General features: G+C 41.8%; 1 protein-coding gene across 1 annotated transcript in view; it reads left to right on the top strand.

The window, feature by feature from the left end:
* The window catches only part of TSC2 (TSC complex subunit 2), a 279,890-nt gene that overhangs the window by 117,468 nt on the left and 142,156 nt on the right, over positions 1–20,266 (top strand). The window contains 4 exon segments of the mRNA XM_078664852.1: positions 3,403–3,528; positions 8,970–9,043; positions 12,956–13,082; positions 19,799–19,942. Of these exon segments, the coding sequence (XP_078520978.1) occupies positions 3,403–3,528; positions 8,970–9,043; positions 12,956–13,082; positions 19,799–19,942 (471 nt within the window).

Here is a 20,266-nt window from a genome sequence, read left to right as displayed (position 1 = left end):
GTTTAAACCCCTTTTGTTAGAAGCAGCAACACATCTACCATTGGGTGCAACAAAATACATCCTTGGGGCTAAAACAAAACTAGGTAATGTCACCAGTGGTTGGTAATGGTCCATTTCATATGCAATGAAAAAACAACTCTGGAAAGGGGTCTAGGGGCTAGATTAACGACCCAACAGACACTTGCCCTAATGCACTATACAAAACAAAGAAAAGTCTGAGGGTCAGAGAATGCTACAACTCTACTGTGTGAACATTAGACAAAGTGCTATGAGATGGACCAATATGTGTAATTGTGTGTCAAACTGCACTTAAGTACCCAAGATTTGGAAAAAGTGCCCATCAGCTCTCGTCCAGTGCCGCCCAATACATACAGAGAACAAAGCACCATAACAAACGAAAACACAGTAAAATTGACGCACAGACAATAACAATTTGTTCTGCCATATGAAGTAATGAACTTCGTAGATTTTCTAGAGATGGTCTTCGATTCACCATTAACTCAAATGCAAAGAAGGTCTTTGACTCTTGGTATAGCCATCTTACCTATTCGGTAGGAGGAATGGCATCACCCCACCTGGCAGTTGCTCAGGTACGAGGAGCACCGCTCTGGTAACATAAAACAAAATATACCACTTTAACTCACAACATGCAGTCACACCACTTCCTCAATATCAGTTTATACTCAATCTGTTCGTTTTACTATCCAGTATCACCTTTAGTATACAGTCTGAACTCGATTACTATTCATCTCCTTTAGTTTATCAAAGAGCCGATTAATTAATGTCCAGCCCGACATGTATTTTTCCGAAGTTAACCAGATATCTTACAGCATACACAAGGAACCATTAGCTAGTCTTCCGTGTGTATTGATATCGTTTATCATTGCTTAACAAATTATTATGCGTGTCGTTTTGGGTATGCTTAGACCGCGTCTTTAAAACAGCGCTTATGCCAGTTCTTTTATACAGAGCTGGTCGTGGGACCTGTCAATGCAACATTGATTCCATGCCGCTCTTCACCCCAGTAAGAGAAAGCTACCTTCTAGAAAAGCAGAGTATACCAAAACAAAAATGACTACTAGACATTGTACAGTGTATGGCACAGACTCTGAGTTCCACACCAAACATTCCACTTAGGAAAGCCAGACTGTTCTGTTTGACCACCAGGTCTGGGTGATGCAGACCATAATACAAAAGTACATGGTTGAAAAAGTTCAATTCATCAGAGATAAGATGATTTACTTCCATAATTTGTTTTTAGTAAAGACCAGCACAAAGAACGAATGTCTACCCATTCTCATCCCAGGCAGCAATGAAATAAAAAGAAATACGAACGTTAATAATTCATGTGGTGTGCAGGCTTTCCCCTGTTATGTTAGGGGGGGGATTGTTTATCCATCATAGTGTTCACAGGATGTGTACTTTCAAATACCGATCATCAAAAATACAAGGTTTTATGCTGCACGATCTGCAGTTGCCATCACCAGTGCAAAATCCTTGCAGCAGTAGCAACCTTTCGGAGACCTGAGTAGACATTCATCTGCCTGTGCTCTGGTGGCTTGTTGGTCAACTTAAGTAGGAAGATAATGGAAGATTTGCAAATAAATGTCCATGTTCACCTAATCTTTACTTGTTTGGCATTACTAGAAGTTCAATTGATTCTATAGTCCATGATCCCAGATCTAGAGAGAATTCAAGATGTTTGTGCTCAAATTCCTCTTCTCCCCAAGGTGATCATCAAGCTGAAAGAAAACAGACCAAGAATGTTCCTCGTTGCTCTCCACTGGCCAACACAGATGGTGTAATTGCTACTTTCTTGTACTGTCTCAAGAGCCACGCAGAATACTTGCATCCATGCTGGATCACTTCTGTAGGATCCTGCTTGACAGTGTGTGATCATTGTATTTAACAGTCTGACCAGAGTAACTGCAATATGGCACTTAAATATGCTGATTTAGTAAACATCTGGGTGGGTTGTGAAGAATGTGGTTCTTGGGGAAGAGGAACCACATTCTTCACTAGAGCATTCTATGACTTCAAGTGAAATTGCATATTGTGTTTGGAAAAACTGGTAGAGTGAGAACTTACCAGGAGCAAACTGTACTAACCTACAGTTTATTTTTCGCTAATTTCAGCCTCTGCCAGTGGTTAGACCAATTCCTCCCATCTCCTTTTGTGTGTTTAATGACACTAATAATAGGCAATCACTCTGGGCAATCATTCCAGCCCATCCTTCTGTGCCCACTGTGCAACCTCAAGTTGGACATATCCATAGTAAAGTCAGTCTTGTCTCTGCTCCAATAGGAACAGTTCATCCTAAACTGCCAGGCCAGACCCTCCCTGAACCGGAGCGCAAGTAACCAAAGATCAGATGTATGGAATTCAGCTACCATTGTACGATGTAACTGCACTAGGGAAGGGATAGTATCCTATGTTTTTACACAGTGCTTTAAAAGCCAACAGACCTCATCTGAGTAGGATCAATCAATGTTCATTCCACCGGAGTAAAGGCAAACAATCCAGTTTTCATGAGAAATCTCCCTAACACTTTAATCAGCAGATAGCTCAACTAGACACTAGACCACTTTTGTCACTCTTGACTGCATTTGTTGTGCATTCAGAAGCCACACTTTTGTGGTTCAACTTTCTCTGTTCCCTTTTCCTCGTTCTCTGTTCTTTTGGTATTCTTGCCTCTGGATCTTGATGCAGAGGGTGAATTGCTGTTCTTTTCTAAAGTCATGAATATCTAAGATAGCTAAGAAAACACCATGCTGGAGGAAGTAGAGGTTGTCAATAAGAATCCTCATTCTCTGTTATTGGTATTTTTGTTGAATTGATGAGAACCACACTATAATCCTCATTTGAACAGTAGTATGGCCAGGCTGTTTATTGGAACCTTACTTGATCCTGCCTAACTATAGTGCATTATTGGACAGTGGAGCTTCTAGCGTTCATATGATAGTGGCCTCAAATTTTCATATGTTTATTAAGCCAGTTTTTTCCTTGTTTTATTTCCTTGGGGTTTGAAAGTTTGTTTCCAACCAACGTATTTTTGGGCTGTCCATATATTCTTATAATATACTTCCTTTAAATAAATGACAGAAAATGTTGCCAAAGATATGTTTTCTTTGAGATTTACAAAGCAAAGTTTCCACTTTCTCAAATATTTTTCTAGATCTAGCGCATGAATTCAAAGCTAACCTGGCAGGATTTGAAAGATGCCAGATCCTTTTCATCTCTCTGAGCTGTTTAGTTGCAGCACAGGCTTTCATGGGCTAGTTTTAGTTCATCATTTATTCTTTTGAGCTGAAAAGTTAGCCAAGATCAAGTTGCCCCGTTCGCTGTGGGTATGGTGTCCATTCAAATGTTTACATAGTTGACTGTGCTGTCCTTCTGTTCCAGGTTTCATTGCAGGTTCTGGATGCTGTTGTTTGCTACAACTGCCTTCCAGCAGAGAGTGTGCTTACGTTCATCATTACGTTGTGCCGCACCATTAATGTGAAGGAGCTCTGCGAGCCATGCTGGAAGGTGAGATGACATCTTCAAACGTTTGAGTGCTTAGAAAGAATTGCAAAGCTATTCTTCTCATCTTGTCTTGTTTGTTGAGCATTTTAGTAAAGTGCTCTCTACCACTGGGGAGCCACTTTTGAGTATGTGGAAATTATGACGTTCTGGTCATAGAGTATGGTGACAGAAGATAGAGAGCACAAGAGGACAGTTTTTTTCCAGAGTTGGTCGAGACTTCTTGAAATCATGTTAATCCAGTTAGGTCTTTTGTTAAACACAATTTCATCTTTAAATGATTTTATTGATGTCTCGTGGGGGGGTGGCAGGGTGACTTGAATTATTTTAATCAGGAGTTCAGCCCAGTTTGTTGATCAATGAAATTCCCCTAGGAGTGGGGGCACGCAATATTTTGGTGAATATTAATGTGCATCTGAACTAACTGGAGTTGGTTGGCAAGTTTCTTTGGTAGCTTGTGATACAAAGAGTTAGCATTTTCCCTGGTTTGATTGGTTCCTGTGGCATTTGCTGGCTTAGCCACCCAAATTGGGTACTGTTTTTATCGGGAGGGTTGCAGGAAAATTGGGTGATGAGAAATTTGCATCTCCTATTCCGGAACGTTCCATCACAGAACCTATGGAAAATAAATGTTTGTAGCCAAAGGTTGAGGTTTGTATGGCATTCTGGGTAAGAACTCCCCAGGATGTCTAGTTTTAAGAAATGTCTGAGTTTAGTAGGTTACCCTGGGTAGTTGCCGAGCCTGGGCCTAATTACTGCGACTATCCACATTTCCAGAGTGGGCCAATTTTGATGGTGAAAACTTGATGTCTCCATGTTGCATTTTGAGGCCTTTCCTGTCGCAAGCTATTTGCCCACTTACACAAGTGGGGTCCTGTTTTTTCAGAAAGTGTGGAAACACAAAATAGTCTAACATTTGTAATTATTAATTGAACTGGTCTCCTGTTTTTTAACTTCCAGGTGTAAGACAACGTGGAACAAAGAATACAATGTCCTGTGAATCCCCTCATAGTATGGCTAAACCCAAATTTAGAGGTGTACAAATAACCACTATTTCTAAACCCTTGATCTCTGGCACATATTAAAATAATGTTAAGGTTTCCTTCATATCCATTTTTGATTCATTAGATTTTGCTATATTAATTGCGGAGTGATTTTACACAGTGAAAAATCATTATAAGATACATGTCAGTTGCTCACCCAGGCTATCCCTTTTTTGGGACAACCAACAAACTCTATACATTCCTGCAACCAGAAGAGTCTGATGAACCTATTGGTATATTGCTTTTGTAAATCAGCCGCTGGGGCAAAAATATAGAGGTAAAAACATTTCTCAGCTACTTTTATAAAACTGAGTGATCTACACACTGACCCTTTTCTGAATTTTGTGTGGTTTTTAGAAATGTATAGCTTTTAGCACAGCAAACCTTTCATAAATGCCATTTTGTTTTTAAAACAAAAGCATATGCTTTCTTGCAAAGCAATTTTCTAATTTTTCCCCCCAAAAATAAAATAACTTTGCTACATTTGGCCATTTCCCTGATTTCCTTTCGTGAATGCCACAAACCCTGCATAACTTTAGAATGACAAACATGTGGGGGGAAAAGTATGCAATTTGGCCTCTGTACCTTTTGTGGAAAAAGTTGTGAAGAGTTAAGTGGGAAAAACCCCAAACAGTAAACAAGGCTCAGCACTGTGGAAGCTGGGGTATTATTTAATCACACTGTAAACTTAGCTCAAACAGCTAGGTTTTAAGTGCTTTCCTGAGCAAAGATGGTTCGTGATTGATTTTTAGATTAAAAGTCAAGTAATTCCCTAGTGATGGTGTTTGTCCTGAAAATGCAAGACCATAAAAAATCCCTACCTGCTCTTAGACAAGCTCTGATGTAAAGAAATAGCTTTTTAGCAGGGAAAAGTAATCTAGCGGGACAGTATCTGATCATATGCTTAGATATCAATTTGGGCACTTTGCCATAAAACGTTTTGCACACTATAAACCTGTACCCTAATTATAATATTGGCTTGAATATGGAGCTAATGTAAAGTTTTAGAACAGGAGTGTTGTGGCTGCTCAAAGGAGCCCTTGCTAACATACGTGCCATTTGGTTTGGAATTGTTACAACTTCTGTAAAAGCTTATGTGTAAGCATTAAACCTCATTGAAAATCGACTTCAAACGGGACCCAGTATGGGTTGCCATAGTGGCCCACCTACTTTCTGAAGAGAAGAAAGTGAAACTCAGATAGAGGTTCCTCATGTAAAACGTGCCGGATGAAACCAATGACAACACTTAGTAATCCATTTGATGACCTCATTCAGATTTTTACTCCAAGATTTTTTACTGACAAGTCAGGTTGGGGACAAAAGCCCAAGTTGATGGGTCATAGGGTGGATTGCCCCTCCAAAAATGGCCCATGTAAACAAGGTTTCAGTTTTGTCAGGGTTGCGTTAAATCCGCACAGCAGAAAGACCATCCTGGAGTGCTGAGCAATCAGTAGAATGGTTGCTTTCCCTAAAAAGAGTTGTGTGTCATTTCCATAGGTGTTACGATGGAGACCGTTTGACCGAATAAGTATAATAAACTCATTAAATAAGTACAGTGAAAGAGTTGACCATTGCAGTACTCCAAAAGGAATGATGATGGTCTTTGAGCTGAAATGTCCTTAGTACCACTCGATAAAACCTACCTGTTAGAAACGACATACAACATTGGTGCCCTATGCCCCGAATGATCATTTGTTGGTAAATGAGAAGCTTACGGTCAACAGCGTCATATGCTGATGAAAGATCTAATATCAGACCATTGATACTGTTTCCATTGGCTGCCAAATCTAAATCATTCTGAAACACCAACATGGCTAGTTCCATGCTGTGGTTGGACTGAATTATTTACAACAAGGGGTGGTGATGGACAGAGTCTCTGAATTAACCAGAGTACTCTCACCCAGTCAAGAGATCAGGGCTAGATCCAACACCGTTTTTTAGCTCATTGCACCATCCCAGTGGTTGGACTGAAGACCTGTTTGAACATCATCTAAAATCTCGATTTCTAGTAACCCCCGAGCTGTTTAGCTGCAAATGATTCTAGTAACCTTGCTGATGCAGGATGCATAGTAACTGGCCAATGGAGGGTTTCACCCGCTCCAGTTCTCTTTTTGTTCAGAAGGGAAATCAATAACACTGATGTGTGGTCGTCAGGAAGGTAACCCTCTGACAAAGAAATGGAGATTGTTCTGCAGGAATGGTAAAGAGCTTAGCCGATATAAGAGCTGACGTAGAACCGGTTCTGTTGTACAATCATGGTTCTACCTAATTCATGAAAATAAGACACGATTGTATCGAAATTATAGTTGGAAAAGACCACTGTATTAGTTTATCTTTGCAGTGGAATCTATTGTGATTTTTTAATTTTCTAAATAAAGTTTGCACATATTTTGCAATACTGTTTTGAACAGTAATTGATTAGCCAAACCGCAATTAACTGTTATTGACAATCCTCTTGCTTAATCAGTCATTGAAATTTAGAATAGTAGCAGCATTTTGTCTCTTTAGTCGCAGGTATATATTTTTAGAGCATATTTTAACATCCTGCTTTCTTTGCTTCTTTCTTGAAGCAGCAGCAGTTCCATTTTGCTTATTTGGTGCCTATCTAAAATTTGTAATTTCTCGTTCAACTAAGGAGAGGATTTATTCTTTACTGTTTATCCTGCAGTTACAAAGTGGGATAGATGGATTCACATTTTGCAGAAGGATTATGTCATTCTGTATGTTAAAGCTGGCTTCAACAGTTGGCCCTAATACCTTTGGTAAAACATGTTCTCCATTTTCGAGCAACAATCTGCTGAGCTGTTCTAGATTTTTACTTACTCAGTATTTTCTGTTCTGTGAAGTAGTATTCTGTCCATTCGGAAAGAAAGAATTGGGTAAGAATTAACTCCTTCTTGTGTGATGATTGGGTCTAGGTGTCCTGAAAAATAAGTTGGGTTAAGGAACATGTTTTAGAAATCTATTTAAAACAAAAAGTACACTTAATTGAGGAGTCATTCTGGTGTAGGCTAAAATTACCTAGAGTGAGCTGTAAGGCATGTGTAAATGCTATAATCTGTAATAGATATATTAAAACCATTGTCCTGATCTGCCTTGCAGCAGTGAGGTTTAGTTTTGAGTTATATATTTTCTAGTTAGCACATTTGTTGACTTTGCCTGGGGTGCATGCAGGTACCACTGTAGGTTATTTTTTTGGAGTGATTTTCTGGTTTTGCATAATCTTCATTTGAATCACCCTTGATATCTGAGAGGCCTTCAGAAGATGCTGAACAAATTTCAGGTGCAAAACAACAGTTGGTGGACAGAATGCAAAACAATGTCATACATTCACCCAGTACAGAGATATGGGCCTAAATCCATCGTTTATTTGCACTACACACCACCCCAGTTCAGACATGGCCTTATGCAAATCAGCCTTGACCCTGTGCCTCAAGGGAACAGTCCAGCCCGAACTGCCAAGTCATGTCTTTCCTGAACGGAATCAAGCATCCTAGGACCGGTTTCTGGCTATCAGCCGTCTTCAGCCAGGATAGCTTGACTCCAGTGGTGTGGAGAGCATGGGACTCACGTCTGAGCATACCCATCCCACTCGGGGTGACAAATGCAAAACAACAGTTGATGGACAGAATGCAGACCAATGTCATACATTTCAGGGGCCACCCATTCTTCACCCCCATCCTGGTACTGATTTCAGTGGAAGATGGCCTTAGCGACCAAGTCCTACTTGCATTAGTGAGTTTCTGTTCAGTTTTTTGAGTGTACATTGAAGGTAAGGCTTTAAGATCTTGGTTATTTTGTTCCTGTTTAAGCAGAAGGTATTAGTACAAATGCAATAATGCAGCAAGATGTTGTGGATTAGACCTTGTTTGAATCCCCTTGGAAGAGATGTAATAATGTGTGGTACAAGGCATTCTTGAAGGTTACTTTTTTAATTTCCAGATATGTGCCTGGTATTTGTATTCTCTGAAAAGCCAATTGTAAGGTCTTGAAAAACTCCACTCCTGTTTTTAAAAAAGCCTCCAACAGCACCTATCTGCCCCCATGTCTGGTCTGAGGCATAACTGTGTGTGCTCGCAACTTGCATCTGTTTGTTCATAGTTCAGTAGAAATCACCATTTTCAATAATTATCGTCTGTAATTGATATTTATTTAGTGGTAATTCCAATAATTGATTGTTTGATAAGTTTTACTAATTGTCTGTGAAAAGTAAAATGAACACTTTTGTATTATATCAGTAGTAGTTTGCCCCCTTAATGGAGTATTTCCATATTTTACCATTTGTCACATGCAGAGATTGGAATGTTATGATTCTTCATGCTTTTAGAACCCTGAAAAAATGTTTTTCAATAGATGTTTTCATTGCTAAACTAATGTATTCCAATTTGCATTCTATCTTTGCAGCTGATGCGCAATCTCCTAGGCACACACCTCGGGCACACTGCCATATACACCATGTGTCACATCATGGAGGACAGGTAAGGACAGGCCACTTTACACACCATGTCACATGGATGACTAAAAGTGGCACACTGCAATGCAAATGTATAATGTGTACTGCTTATGTGTGCCATATAAAAGATGGGCATACCGCTGTGCATTTATAGGCCACATGTAAGGGCAATTAGAGGCACACAGAAGTTCACATCCCACAGCACAACTATACACACTCACATCTTTCAGCATTCACATTTCTATGCATGTGCTACATGCAGAACTGCTGCACCCCTACCATCATAAAGACCACACACTGCTTGGGGTGATGAGTATGCTAGCCACACTGTGAACACCACATACCTGTAGAGAGTGGGACAAAGCAAAATATGCAAATGTGCCACATGTTGGACAAGCAATACTTGTATAACTGCTGTAAATGAAGGAGAGCTTGAGGCTAATCACCACCTCAAGTTGTGGGCAGAATTAATCATTTACCTTTACTTCACTTGCTGAAGTGCTCCCTCAGCAGTTGCTGGACTGTCACACTGAACAGCAAGGCAAATTAGTGAACTCCACAAAGTTGAAATTTTCATCACAACAATCTACACAATTTTCTTAAGAATGCATGTGCCTTTGAACCATGCTGAAATATTTGATCACACTTTACTCTGAAGTGTAGCTTTTTAGGTCTCGCCTGTCGATGCGCATGCGCATCGAGCAAGCGAGACTATAGGGGCTCATCGACTCTTTATCTAACTTGCAAGGAATCGTGGCGATTCCTTGCAGTGCCCGTGACTTTTAAGCTCAATGCGCATGTGCATTGAGCTTAAAAGCGCGTGCACAGCCGCCCGCATTCCTCCGACACCTTTGAAGTGAAGCTTAGCTTTACTTCAAAGGCCCGGCTTCTTCACACCCACATGCCGCTCTGCCCCGCTCCGCCCCCTCCCCTGAGTCAGCACTGCAGAGAAAGCCGCCTCACGCTTTGAAGCCTGTGCATCGGCCATTATCTTTCGCCTTCCTTCTCGCTCACTTAAAATGGCTTTCCAGTCACCACGGGTGGCGGCAACACGAAGCGCAAGTCTTTTGTTGCTTCGAACGAGATATGCAAGTAGCCAGCCTGAACGCCTCACCCCGGATTCCTCTGTTTGTACACGCTTGATATATTTTATTCCTGCAGTATTTGTTAGGCTTCGGTGGGAGAAATGACACTCATTTCGCGTACACAAATGTTTTTTTGAATCTGAGCATATTTATACAGAAGCCCTTGTGTTGTATGGAAATGAGATTAAACGTGTATTACCACCTCCGAACCTTATTGTTTTTATTCTTTTCTATTTGCCTCGTACAACGCATTTTGCACCTTCAATACAAGAACTATCGCATATGGCTACACGTCTAGGCAGGAGGAGTACATGATTTCGAGAATGCCCTATTAAACTGCATTATTTTGGCGTATACCATAAAATCGGTGCAACTCCCACGGTCTGACTACCAGTTACAGTCCCCAGGGGGTTATTTCTCCATAAGACCCTAGTACTGTTCGTGGTCTTTGCAGTTGTGTCGCACGTGCATTCGGCTTCTGTGTACGACTCCGGCCTCAGTCTCTACCTGGGGGAGGGGGTGGGCTGGGCAGCTCGGTTCTCCTGCCTGTGAGCGTCGCACGCACTATGCTTGTCGCAGCTCTACACAATGCTTGTCGCAGCTCTACACATTTCACGCACCGGGCGCCACGTGTTTGAGTATATCTCACGCACCCTGAATCTCGTACAGGCATGGTACCGGTGTTCACCTCACACACTTTGTTTTTGAGAGTCACACACAACACGCTTATGTTTCCGAGTATCTCACACTATTCCTGCGTCTGTGAGCATCTTCCATGTTATTTTTTTCATTTATTTTATTTAATGCGATTTTATATAGCGCGAATATTATCCAAGGTGTCAGAGCGCTTTACAGGGGCATCACAGGCACACACCAGGCGTCTCGAGAGCGTCAGACTCGCCCATACTCGGCGTCTATCTCACACCCGTGTGTGTGAGCCTCTCGCGCTCTGAGCGGTTCACACGCACTGTACACGCTCGTATTCTCACACCAGGGTTACCCTGTGTGGTAAAATCACACACAGGGCTCGTTTGTTGGCACCTCACACCAGTTTCCCATGTTAAACGATCTTTTCCCACCTCACACTTCTGTGTTTCTATTCCTTCTCCACCTTCCCGTGTGTGAGGAGCCCCACGCATTACATACAAAATGCTTCATGTGTTTGTCTCCCACATACTTGAGTTTGTTGTGCTTGTGTTGTGAGCATCTCATGCACTGCTCTTTTGTGACCTCGTGCGGTGTACTCGCTTGGAAATGTTTCTCACAGTTTTCAAGTATCTCCCTCGGGCTCTCGTGCTGTGTTCATCGCAAACACCACACTTCTGAGTACCACCCACACACAGCCACCTCGTTCTGTATATCGAACTATGCTCATCATTGTGCATTTCCCGCTCCACATCAGGGCTTCTCGCGCGTGTACCTGTATCTCACACACGCCCGCGCATCCTAGCATCTGGCATGCTGCAAGCTTTTCATATTTGTAAGGTTCTCGCACCGTGCGTCTCCTTTTGCACCTCACTATGATACAGGCGTGAGGCGTCTCATAACTCACTCACCCTCACTCACACTCACTCACACTCAGTCACTCTCACTCACACTCAGTCACCCTCACTCACCCTCACTCACCCTCACTCACCCTCAACCCCTCACTCACCCTCACTCATCCTCACTCACCCTCAACACCTCACCCTCACCCTCACCCACCCTCAACCCCTCACCCTAACTCACAATAACCCTCCCTCACCCTCACCCTCACTCACTCTCACTCTCACTCACCCTCAACACCTCACTCACCCTCAACACCTCACTCACACTCAACTCCTCACTCACCCCCACCCTCACTCACCCTCAACACCTCACCCTCACACAGTGCAATAGGTCTCACAGGATTTTTAGTTAAAGCTTTTACAAATGTTTATTGCTTTTTTGATTTGTAATTCTTTAGCATTGGCTACAAAAAATAAAAATGCAAAAGATTTACAACAAAAAACCCATAAACAATTCTAAATGCACTAACTCTAATGCTGCGAGACCTATTGCATTTCCAATGCTTGTTTTACTTGTATTTGGGCAGTGTGTAGTGAGCCCCCTTGTTTGTCTCTGAATGTCTTGTCACTTTGTTTTAAGTTCTGCGTGACCAGGAGACTGTTCAAGAGTCTTCTCACTGGCTGTATCCCAGGGTCTGGTTAAGATGTTGCTTGAGGTCAGAGATTTAAATCCAGTTGGTGGGATAATTGGGAATGAAGGTTATGTGGAAAGTGTCAGTGAGCGCAAGACTTGGCCAACATTATCTGGTAAGAGGTTTGAATTTTCCACGACCTGACCTTGCAAGTCCGTCTCAACCTCTTGCTAGGATTCTACATCCATGTGCCTAGAAAACACATGGAGGACAATGCTCTGGTAGTTATTGAAGGTGTGATAATCTTTTACTTTAGAAATCAGATTCCATCATGCTGTACGTAAAGCGTCTCTGATGTGCAGTATCACCTGTTTTATCTATAGACTGATAAAGGACAACCATGGAAGGTAGAGCAATGGTGTGAGGCATTGTCCCTTGGGTGGTTTGATATCCTCTCTTGTAACATTACTCCGATGAAGAGCCGTATTTGGGGGGTGGGCACTCTGTGAGGCATAGTCCCCTAGGTGGCATATTATATGCCTTCTGTTTTGTTGTGATTTTAATCCAATGAATTCCACAGGGGAGAGACATGCTGTGAGGCGTAGTCTATTGACTGATGTTACATCTTCTATTGTATCTTTAAACTAATGAAGTACAGCTTGGGGATTAGCTGTGCTGCACGGCATATCCCTTGGTTGTTGTGGTGATCTTGTATTTTATTTGCTTTTTCTAGGATGTACATGAAGGACGCAGCTTTGCTCCGGGGAGCAGTGTTCTTTGTTGGAATGGCTCTTTGGGGTGCTCATAGGCTGTTTTCTCTGAAAAACTCTCCAACCTCTGTTCTGCCATCATTTTACAAGGTAGGGCCGAGACAATGAAATGTGTGTACATTTGTTAAAGCAGTGCCGGCAAGCTAGAGGATGTGAACATTTATTCAAAGTTGTGCCCTATATGTGTGGATGTTGGCTTGTGGCTAATATAGGTCTGATACTGTTGTAGGACTGCCAGGTTTATCAGCCGCATTTCCTGATGTTGGACATGGACATAGTTGCACCACAAAAGCGTACACAAAGATAGCAGAAGCTTTTTTTACTCTCAGGTTTTTTTTTTTGTAGCAAATGTATTCTTTTTCCATTTTAACCTTATTTGTTTAACATTTGGTCAGCCTAATGATGTCCTTGAAACCAGACACTGTAATCTCATCTGTATTGAATTAGGATTAGGTTTTCCAAAATGGGTAGCAAATGTCAATCGTGGTTACAGTTTATTGATGGCTTTATGTTTTATTCTTATATTTATTTGTGTGATGCATGTGCTCGTTCCTCTTTGTGTGGTGCTTTTAAGGCACACGCTGCCGAAATAAAGCTTTTTGAAAGTGATAGCATACTGTTATATAATAGAGAATCTATATTGCATGCAACATGAAAATGGCATAATGTTGTTGTTCTTTTATTCTGTGTGGTGTTTCAGTTCTAATTTACCTAGAGTTAAAAACCTTGCCTTACTGTAACTTGTGATTTTATGTTAAAAGCTCCATGTCGGCTTGTAGGAAATGTTTTCTGCATTGTCTCCCCATTTTTTTTTTGCCTTTTCCAGGACTCTGTATTTTTGTTGGCTTTAGAACTCTGTCTACTTTACCCCTACTAACCAGTAGCAAAGTGAATGTGCTCCGCCTTTAAACATGGTCAAATCGGCATACCCCCAATTGGTATATTTAATTTTCCTATAAATCCCTAGTGTATGGTACAAGGTGTTTCCAGGGCATAGAAGTTAAATGGCACTAGTGGCCTGCAGCACTTATTGTGCCATCCATTCCAGGGGTAGTGCAAACACACCTTCATGCCTACCCTGTGTAGCCTGACTGTAGCAGTGCCAAAACTGCATTCACACCTATCAAAATAAACCATTTTGACCAGTCAAGCCTTCCTTTTACATATCAAGCAACTCCTATGTAGGCCTTGTAACCTGCCAGTCCGGTGCATGGTATTTAAAAGTCGTACATGTAGAAATGTGATGTTAACATGTAGTGACTAGCACCATGGCTGTCCATTGACAGCAATGCCTGGGGTAGTAGAGGTGACTCATGTGACATTTGACCCCATAACAAGAGTTACCCAGGTAAACCAGAAAGGACCGGGAATGGCAAAGTAATAACAAAAATATCTCCCTTTCTGTGTTCTTCTGTATTCATGTGACCAACATCATCAGATATTTACAGAACCCAACAAAATCTATTTGGAGAATCTAGCAACACGTTACTTGGTATTGATAATTTATTATTAATTTCTTGGCAACAGTAAAAAAAAATCATATAACACTTGTAACAATATGAAAACAAATTAAAACCACATGATTACAGATTAATACAAATCAATAAAAAATTGCACTAAACTCCAATCTCAAAAAGAGTTTTTTTCATTGAGAGATTTTTTTACAATAGTTTTCACAATCATGAATAGCATTGAATGACAGATATTTCATATAAAAATGATCACATCATAAAAGTTTAAAAACAATACATTACAACAAATAATAATGTCCTTTTGTCAACGCGTTTCAGTGTATCCGGTTCTTTTGAAAACGCCTTCCTCAGGACTAGTACATTAAAATCACGAACTTTCTCACTGTGACAACCAACATATCCTTTTCCATTGGTAAATATTAGATGTAAATTTTGTCAGGGAAGGAATATAGTAGTTCCTTATACCTCCATGTCGGTGAGATCACAGGTTTTTTAATATAGATGAATCTTCATAAAAATCCCACTTGCGTGGATAGCAATAATGGCGTTTCCTTAAGATGATTTGCACCCCTTCAATTGCGGCAATTATTAGTGGTTTCCTTATTTGACCACGTATATATACTTTCTATCCCGCTTGAGAATTTCCTCATGGGGTACGTTTTTGCAAAGACTGGGAACCTGTTTAGTCTCCCGCTTACATCCTAGTATACACCTCCGTACTCAATATAGGATGACACAGGGGGTTCTGTTCACGTTGAAAAACATGAACAGAACCCCCTGAGGCGGCCAAGGTTAAGGACTCTTGAGGGTTGAGTGTCATCCTATATTGAGAAAGGAGGTGTATACTTGGAGGTAAGCGGGAGACTAAACAGGTTCCCAGTCTTTGCAAAAACGTACCCCATGAGGAAATTCTCAAGAGGTATAGAAAGTATATATACACCAGTTGTGATTCCACTGCCTTAAATATAGGTTGTGTACCAGCTCTCGCCTGAGACTTTGATTGCTGGCTGCTTTTCTAAATCACAATTTCATCATCCGCTTATCTTCACCCGCCCGTCTTGTGCACTCCTATGACTTCAACCAGAATTTGGGGGACTGTTGGTCCTACAGGCACTGGTTCCCTGCCTCAGAGTACACAGCTTATACCTCTACCTTTGAGGAGCACCGACTCATCCACATTTGTGATCTGGGTTTGCCTTTCGTACAGATGCCTCAAGTTCTGACTTTTCCTGGGTTGGGAGCCTCTTCAGGGAACTGTTCCTCAATGAGTGGTCTAGAGAGAATATAATAAGTTGATCCTAAGAGGTGAAAAGTATGGCTCTATTCCAAATTACCATTTATTTTAGACCCATTTTATGTAGTCTGTGTTAAGGACACCACCCAATTCTCTAACAGTCATTTCCAAGCTTAGATTCGGTGCAGTCTTTCGTCCAATTTTGGGCCTAGTTCCAAACTACACTCGAGGTGAAAACATGGGTTCCCTCCAGGGTTAAGATTTGGAATTACTGCAGATGTGTTCACTCAGCTTAATTTTAGGGTTCAATATAAAGTCCTGCTGTCTTACCTTAGCAGCCAACCTATTCTTTGTTTTCTGACTTGAGGCCCTTCAACGCCAATGCCTGAGAATATAATAAAACTGGTAACTATGTACTAATGTTCTCAGCACTGTGAAGCAGCCCTGAATTTTGTGGTACTATCCCGAATGCTTCATGTGAGACCTTTATCATATTCAGGGGGCAGTCCCTGGTTCCTGGTAGAAGTCTATGAAGGCATTGGTGCTTGACACTGTCTGGGAGATGGGGCACAAAGCTAGCACATTCGAAATCAGGATTTACTTTAGTTTGTAGACTGGATTAGAATCACAAACCCAGTGCCACTGTAAAAAAAACATTCTGTGATACTAGGTGTAATAAAAGGTGCCACTCTCAAATGTAGGTGAGAGTTATAATAAAAGTTCTAACATTCGGATGTAGGGTCCAAAATTCCTTCACCAAACAACCAGCATCTCACAAAACAAAGTCTATGGGGTTCCTCTCTTGGCGGTACTGTGCATGGTCACCAGTGTCTCCTCAGAGGCACCACCCAAAGTTTACTGGAGCCCATGGACCAGTTGAGACCCCAATTGGTGCTGTTACATTTCATGGGGACTCAAGGAAATGTACCGGTATTTATAGAGCGCACAGCTACTTCCCTGAGGTAGTGTCCCGGCGCTGTCCGTATACCGCTTAGGAACCCTTCCTGGTTTTCCTTGTGAGTGTCCACTCCTGGGCACCCCCAGGGTGAAACCAGGCATCCCAGCGCTTTTGGGGCCGTTGTGGAATGGGCCAGCCCCAAATATTGTGGCCAAAAGGAGCCTTTATCTCTAATCTACTGGTCTCAGTAAACATTTTCCAGCGGTGGTGGCATCCAGTAACACCAGCCCCAACTTGGCACTAGTCCTTTGGGGCATTGTTGTGACTGCACTATTTTTTAGATTTATTATTGCTTGTCATCGGTTGACATAAAATCCACAGTTGATGACACATGTACAAACATCACAATAAACAGTAAACACGTTACTTTGTTTACAGAAGAAAGGCCTGCTGAGCCTGGATCCCAACTTTAACAAGCTCCTGCACAATCTGAAATTGTAAGGACAGTAAAGATAGTTTTAATGATTCTTGAAATGAACAACAACTTTCACATCTTCCACCCCATAAAGCCAGACTGCCTTCTGGCCTCAGTGGGGCTAACGAAAGCGGCATGGAGGCACCTTAAAGGCACATGTTGGGCCAGAGATGGTCCCAGTTCACCCTTTTTGATTTTTGATTGAACAGCTTCATGATCCAGGTGAGATTCCTTGTTCTGCTGGAGTTCTCTTGACCTAGGCTCAGCCTGGAAGGAAGATAGCATTTCTGTCCATGCTACTCGGGTGTCTTGTCTCATCGCAAGAATGCAGGCATTCTATGTACTCAGAGGAACTACTACTTGCTGAGGATGTATCCCGTACTTACATCATTCTGTTGTTGAAGGCAGAATGCCAGAGACGACCTAAAGCTCCTCATCATTTAAAAGTTAGTCTGATCCATCAAGCCTGGGAAGCCAGCCTCTGCCTGCTGCTGGTAGATTTTGTGAGTCATAGTATGGACAGTGTTGGCTGGTCAGGGTGTGATGTGCATTGACCTCCAGCTGAACTCTGCATTTGCTCCCATTGCTTAAGTAAAAGATTAGGAAGTAAGGGAGACATTCACTGGACCAAGAAAATCGCCAGGTAAAGAGTGTTCAGGAAAGATGACTTGCGTGTTGATGGATGCTGGGGTGGCCTAGATGGACATCACCAGCTCAAAAAAAGGTTACCACCATTTTGTGTTGCAAAGACAGGGCACAAATGGACTCCACTGTTGACCAGTCGATCTGTATACATTAATGCTAGCATGTCTGGGACGGTTCATGCTAGTTCTAGATATGATGAAGACAAGGGGGCCTAGTTATGGGGACTCAACAGATTTTTTTTAATTCTGAGATCGGATTGTCTTTCCAGTGGGCTACAGGTACTGAACTATAATCTTGCTGTCATCCTGGCCTTCCTCACTCAAAAAGAGTTTATGCATAAGTCTAAATCACTAAAGGTAAATCAGACGGTAAGCAAAAAGGGCAGAAGAGCATTTGCAGCTCTTTCGGTTGTTTTTCGTCCCAGTTTCCTGAGTCCATGCCTCTTTCCAGACGCATCCATTTCTCGCCAACGCTCCTTCTCTGTCCTAAATATACTCCCCTGCCTCACCTCATTCCGTGACACAAGAACAGACTCTTTAATGACAGACGGACTGATATCCTGGTGCCCTTGTGAAAACTCCTGACCCTGCCCTTTTCCATTCCTGCCAGGACTGCTGTGGTGGGCAAATAGCACATAGAAAATGATTGGAAAAGGAGATGTGCAGTAGTTGTAGGGTAAATTAAACACCTGGCATTTCAGTCCATCTTCTGTCTGCAGTGAAAAATATGTTGGGAATAGTTTTTTTATAATGAAACATTTTATTTGGTTTTAAAACATTACAGACAAGGAAATTAATGATGATGAAACGATCCCAAATCATGTTTTCATAAGTGTGTCCCCAACCAGTGACGAAGGCAGCACCTCTGATGATCCTCTACAAGAACCTCTAACTCATTTCATCACTTAATTCAAGCCACCACCTAGTTATCGTGTGCCTTATTGATATTTAGTTCTCTAGCTATGACCCAAGGCCACTCGCCACAGGGTTCAAGAAGGATACCTTTGAATTGTTTTTGTGTGGGCATTCCCTGACAACAAATACGGGCCTTTGTAGGCTAATGCAGCGGTCCCGCCCCTTTCGCCACCCTTCCTTTGATGGAGGCTCAGGGCTAGTTTGTATCGGTTAGCTACTATAGCAGTTGTGACATATTGTAGTTAGATTGGAGTCCTTTGGGAGTCTCCAGCCCGGCACCTCTCCCAAGCAACCCCTAACAGAAGGTAACTAATTTTCCATTTGTTCAAATAGTGTGAGGCCCTCCCTCTGGGCAGAACATGTCTAACAACTGAAGACACCACTCCCATCTTCCAAAAGCCTTTCACGTGTAAAGTAGGCTCTGTGTAGGTACTTCAGCTTTGTAGCCAGTGTTGTGCGGTGCACGTGCGGCCTCCCAAGGGGATGCTTGTGCCTCCCTCCAGTCACCCTCTGTCAGAGTGCCCAGATATCGCTCACATTCCTCCAGCAGTTGGTCGACTAAGTCAATTGAGTTAACCACAAGAGACTAATAGATTTTTGATATTTTATTATCTATTAGTTCTTCTGTCAAGAATTTATGTTGCTAATAGGTTTGAACTCATTTGCATGATTTCCCTTCCTCTGGATTGTTTAACTGCTTACTCGTAAAACCCACAAGCGTTCATTATTAAAAAAAATCATTGAATCTTTTAAAGCCATGTGGAATGTTATCATGTATAATCAATTATGGGGTAATATACAGTACTTTCATTTGTAAAACCACGGTCTGCTCCTGCCTGAATTATGCCATGGGCAGCAGACCTCTTTCTGCAATTTCGCATATCTGGTGGATAGGTTGGGCAACAGTTATGCCTCCGGATTTGCCAGGAAAAAGGTTTCATACGAGGTACCATCTTGCACAGACGATACCAGTAGATCCCGTGTCCAGGCAAGCCGGGGGCAATTTGAGTAAAGTCTTTGCTCTTATGCTGTGTTTTAATCTACAAGAATAGGTGCCTGTTTGCTTTGGAAAATCATGTAACACCTAGTTGGAGATGCTAATCGCTTCCTAAGCGGAATAAGCAGGGTGAATTTGTAATTGAGACAATTATTATTTTTCTTTTTACAGGCAATGACCTGCCCAAATGCTGTGGTATCCTATGAAATTGTGCTGTCTGTGACACGTCTCATCAAAAAGTATGGCAAGGAGCTGCAGGCAGTGACCTGGGACATTCTTTTGGACATCATGGAGAGCTTGCTGCAGCAGATCCAGGTGCACAGACTGATTTTTTTAATGAAAAGGCAATGGTGCTGTTTAAAAGGTTCAGTTCCACTAGACTCCAATGGAGATTCACGAATCTGCTTCTTAAAGCTTGTCTGAAGGGGCATGCAAGCACATAATTTGAATTCCAAGCCAAGAAAGTTGGAAAATAGCTTAATTCTGCCGGTCATTGTGCTTTTCAAGATTCAAATGTGCTAATGGTTTCTGAAAAATACTCTTAGACATGCAATACTTGTGAGTTTTAAATTGCTAATTATATCCATCTTTCCTGCATTATTTACTTTCACTACCTATGTGTTTTGAAAGAGCCATGTA

The sequence above is a fragment of the Lissotriton helveticus genome, chromosome 10 (genome assembly GCF_964261635.1).
Source record: "Lissotriton helveticus chromosome 10, aLisHel1.1, whole genome shotgun sequence".
Lineage (NCBI taxonomy): Eukaryota > Metazoa > Chordata > Amphibia > Caudata > Salamandridae > Lissotriton > Lissotriton helveticus.
Note: the sequence above shows the minus strand (reverse complement) of the source record. Positions and strands in the feature narration are given on the sequence as shown.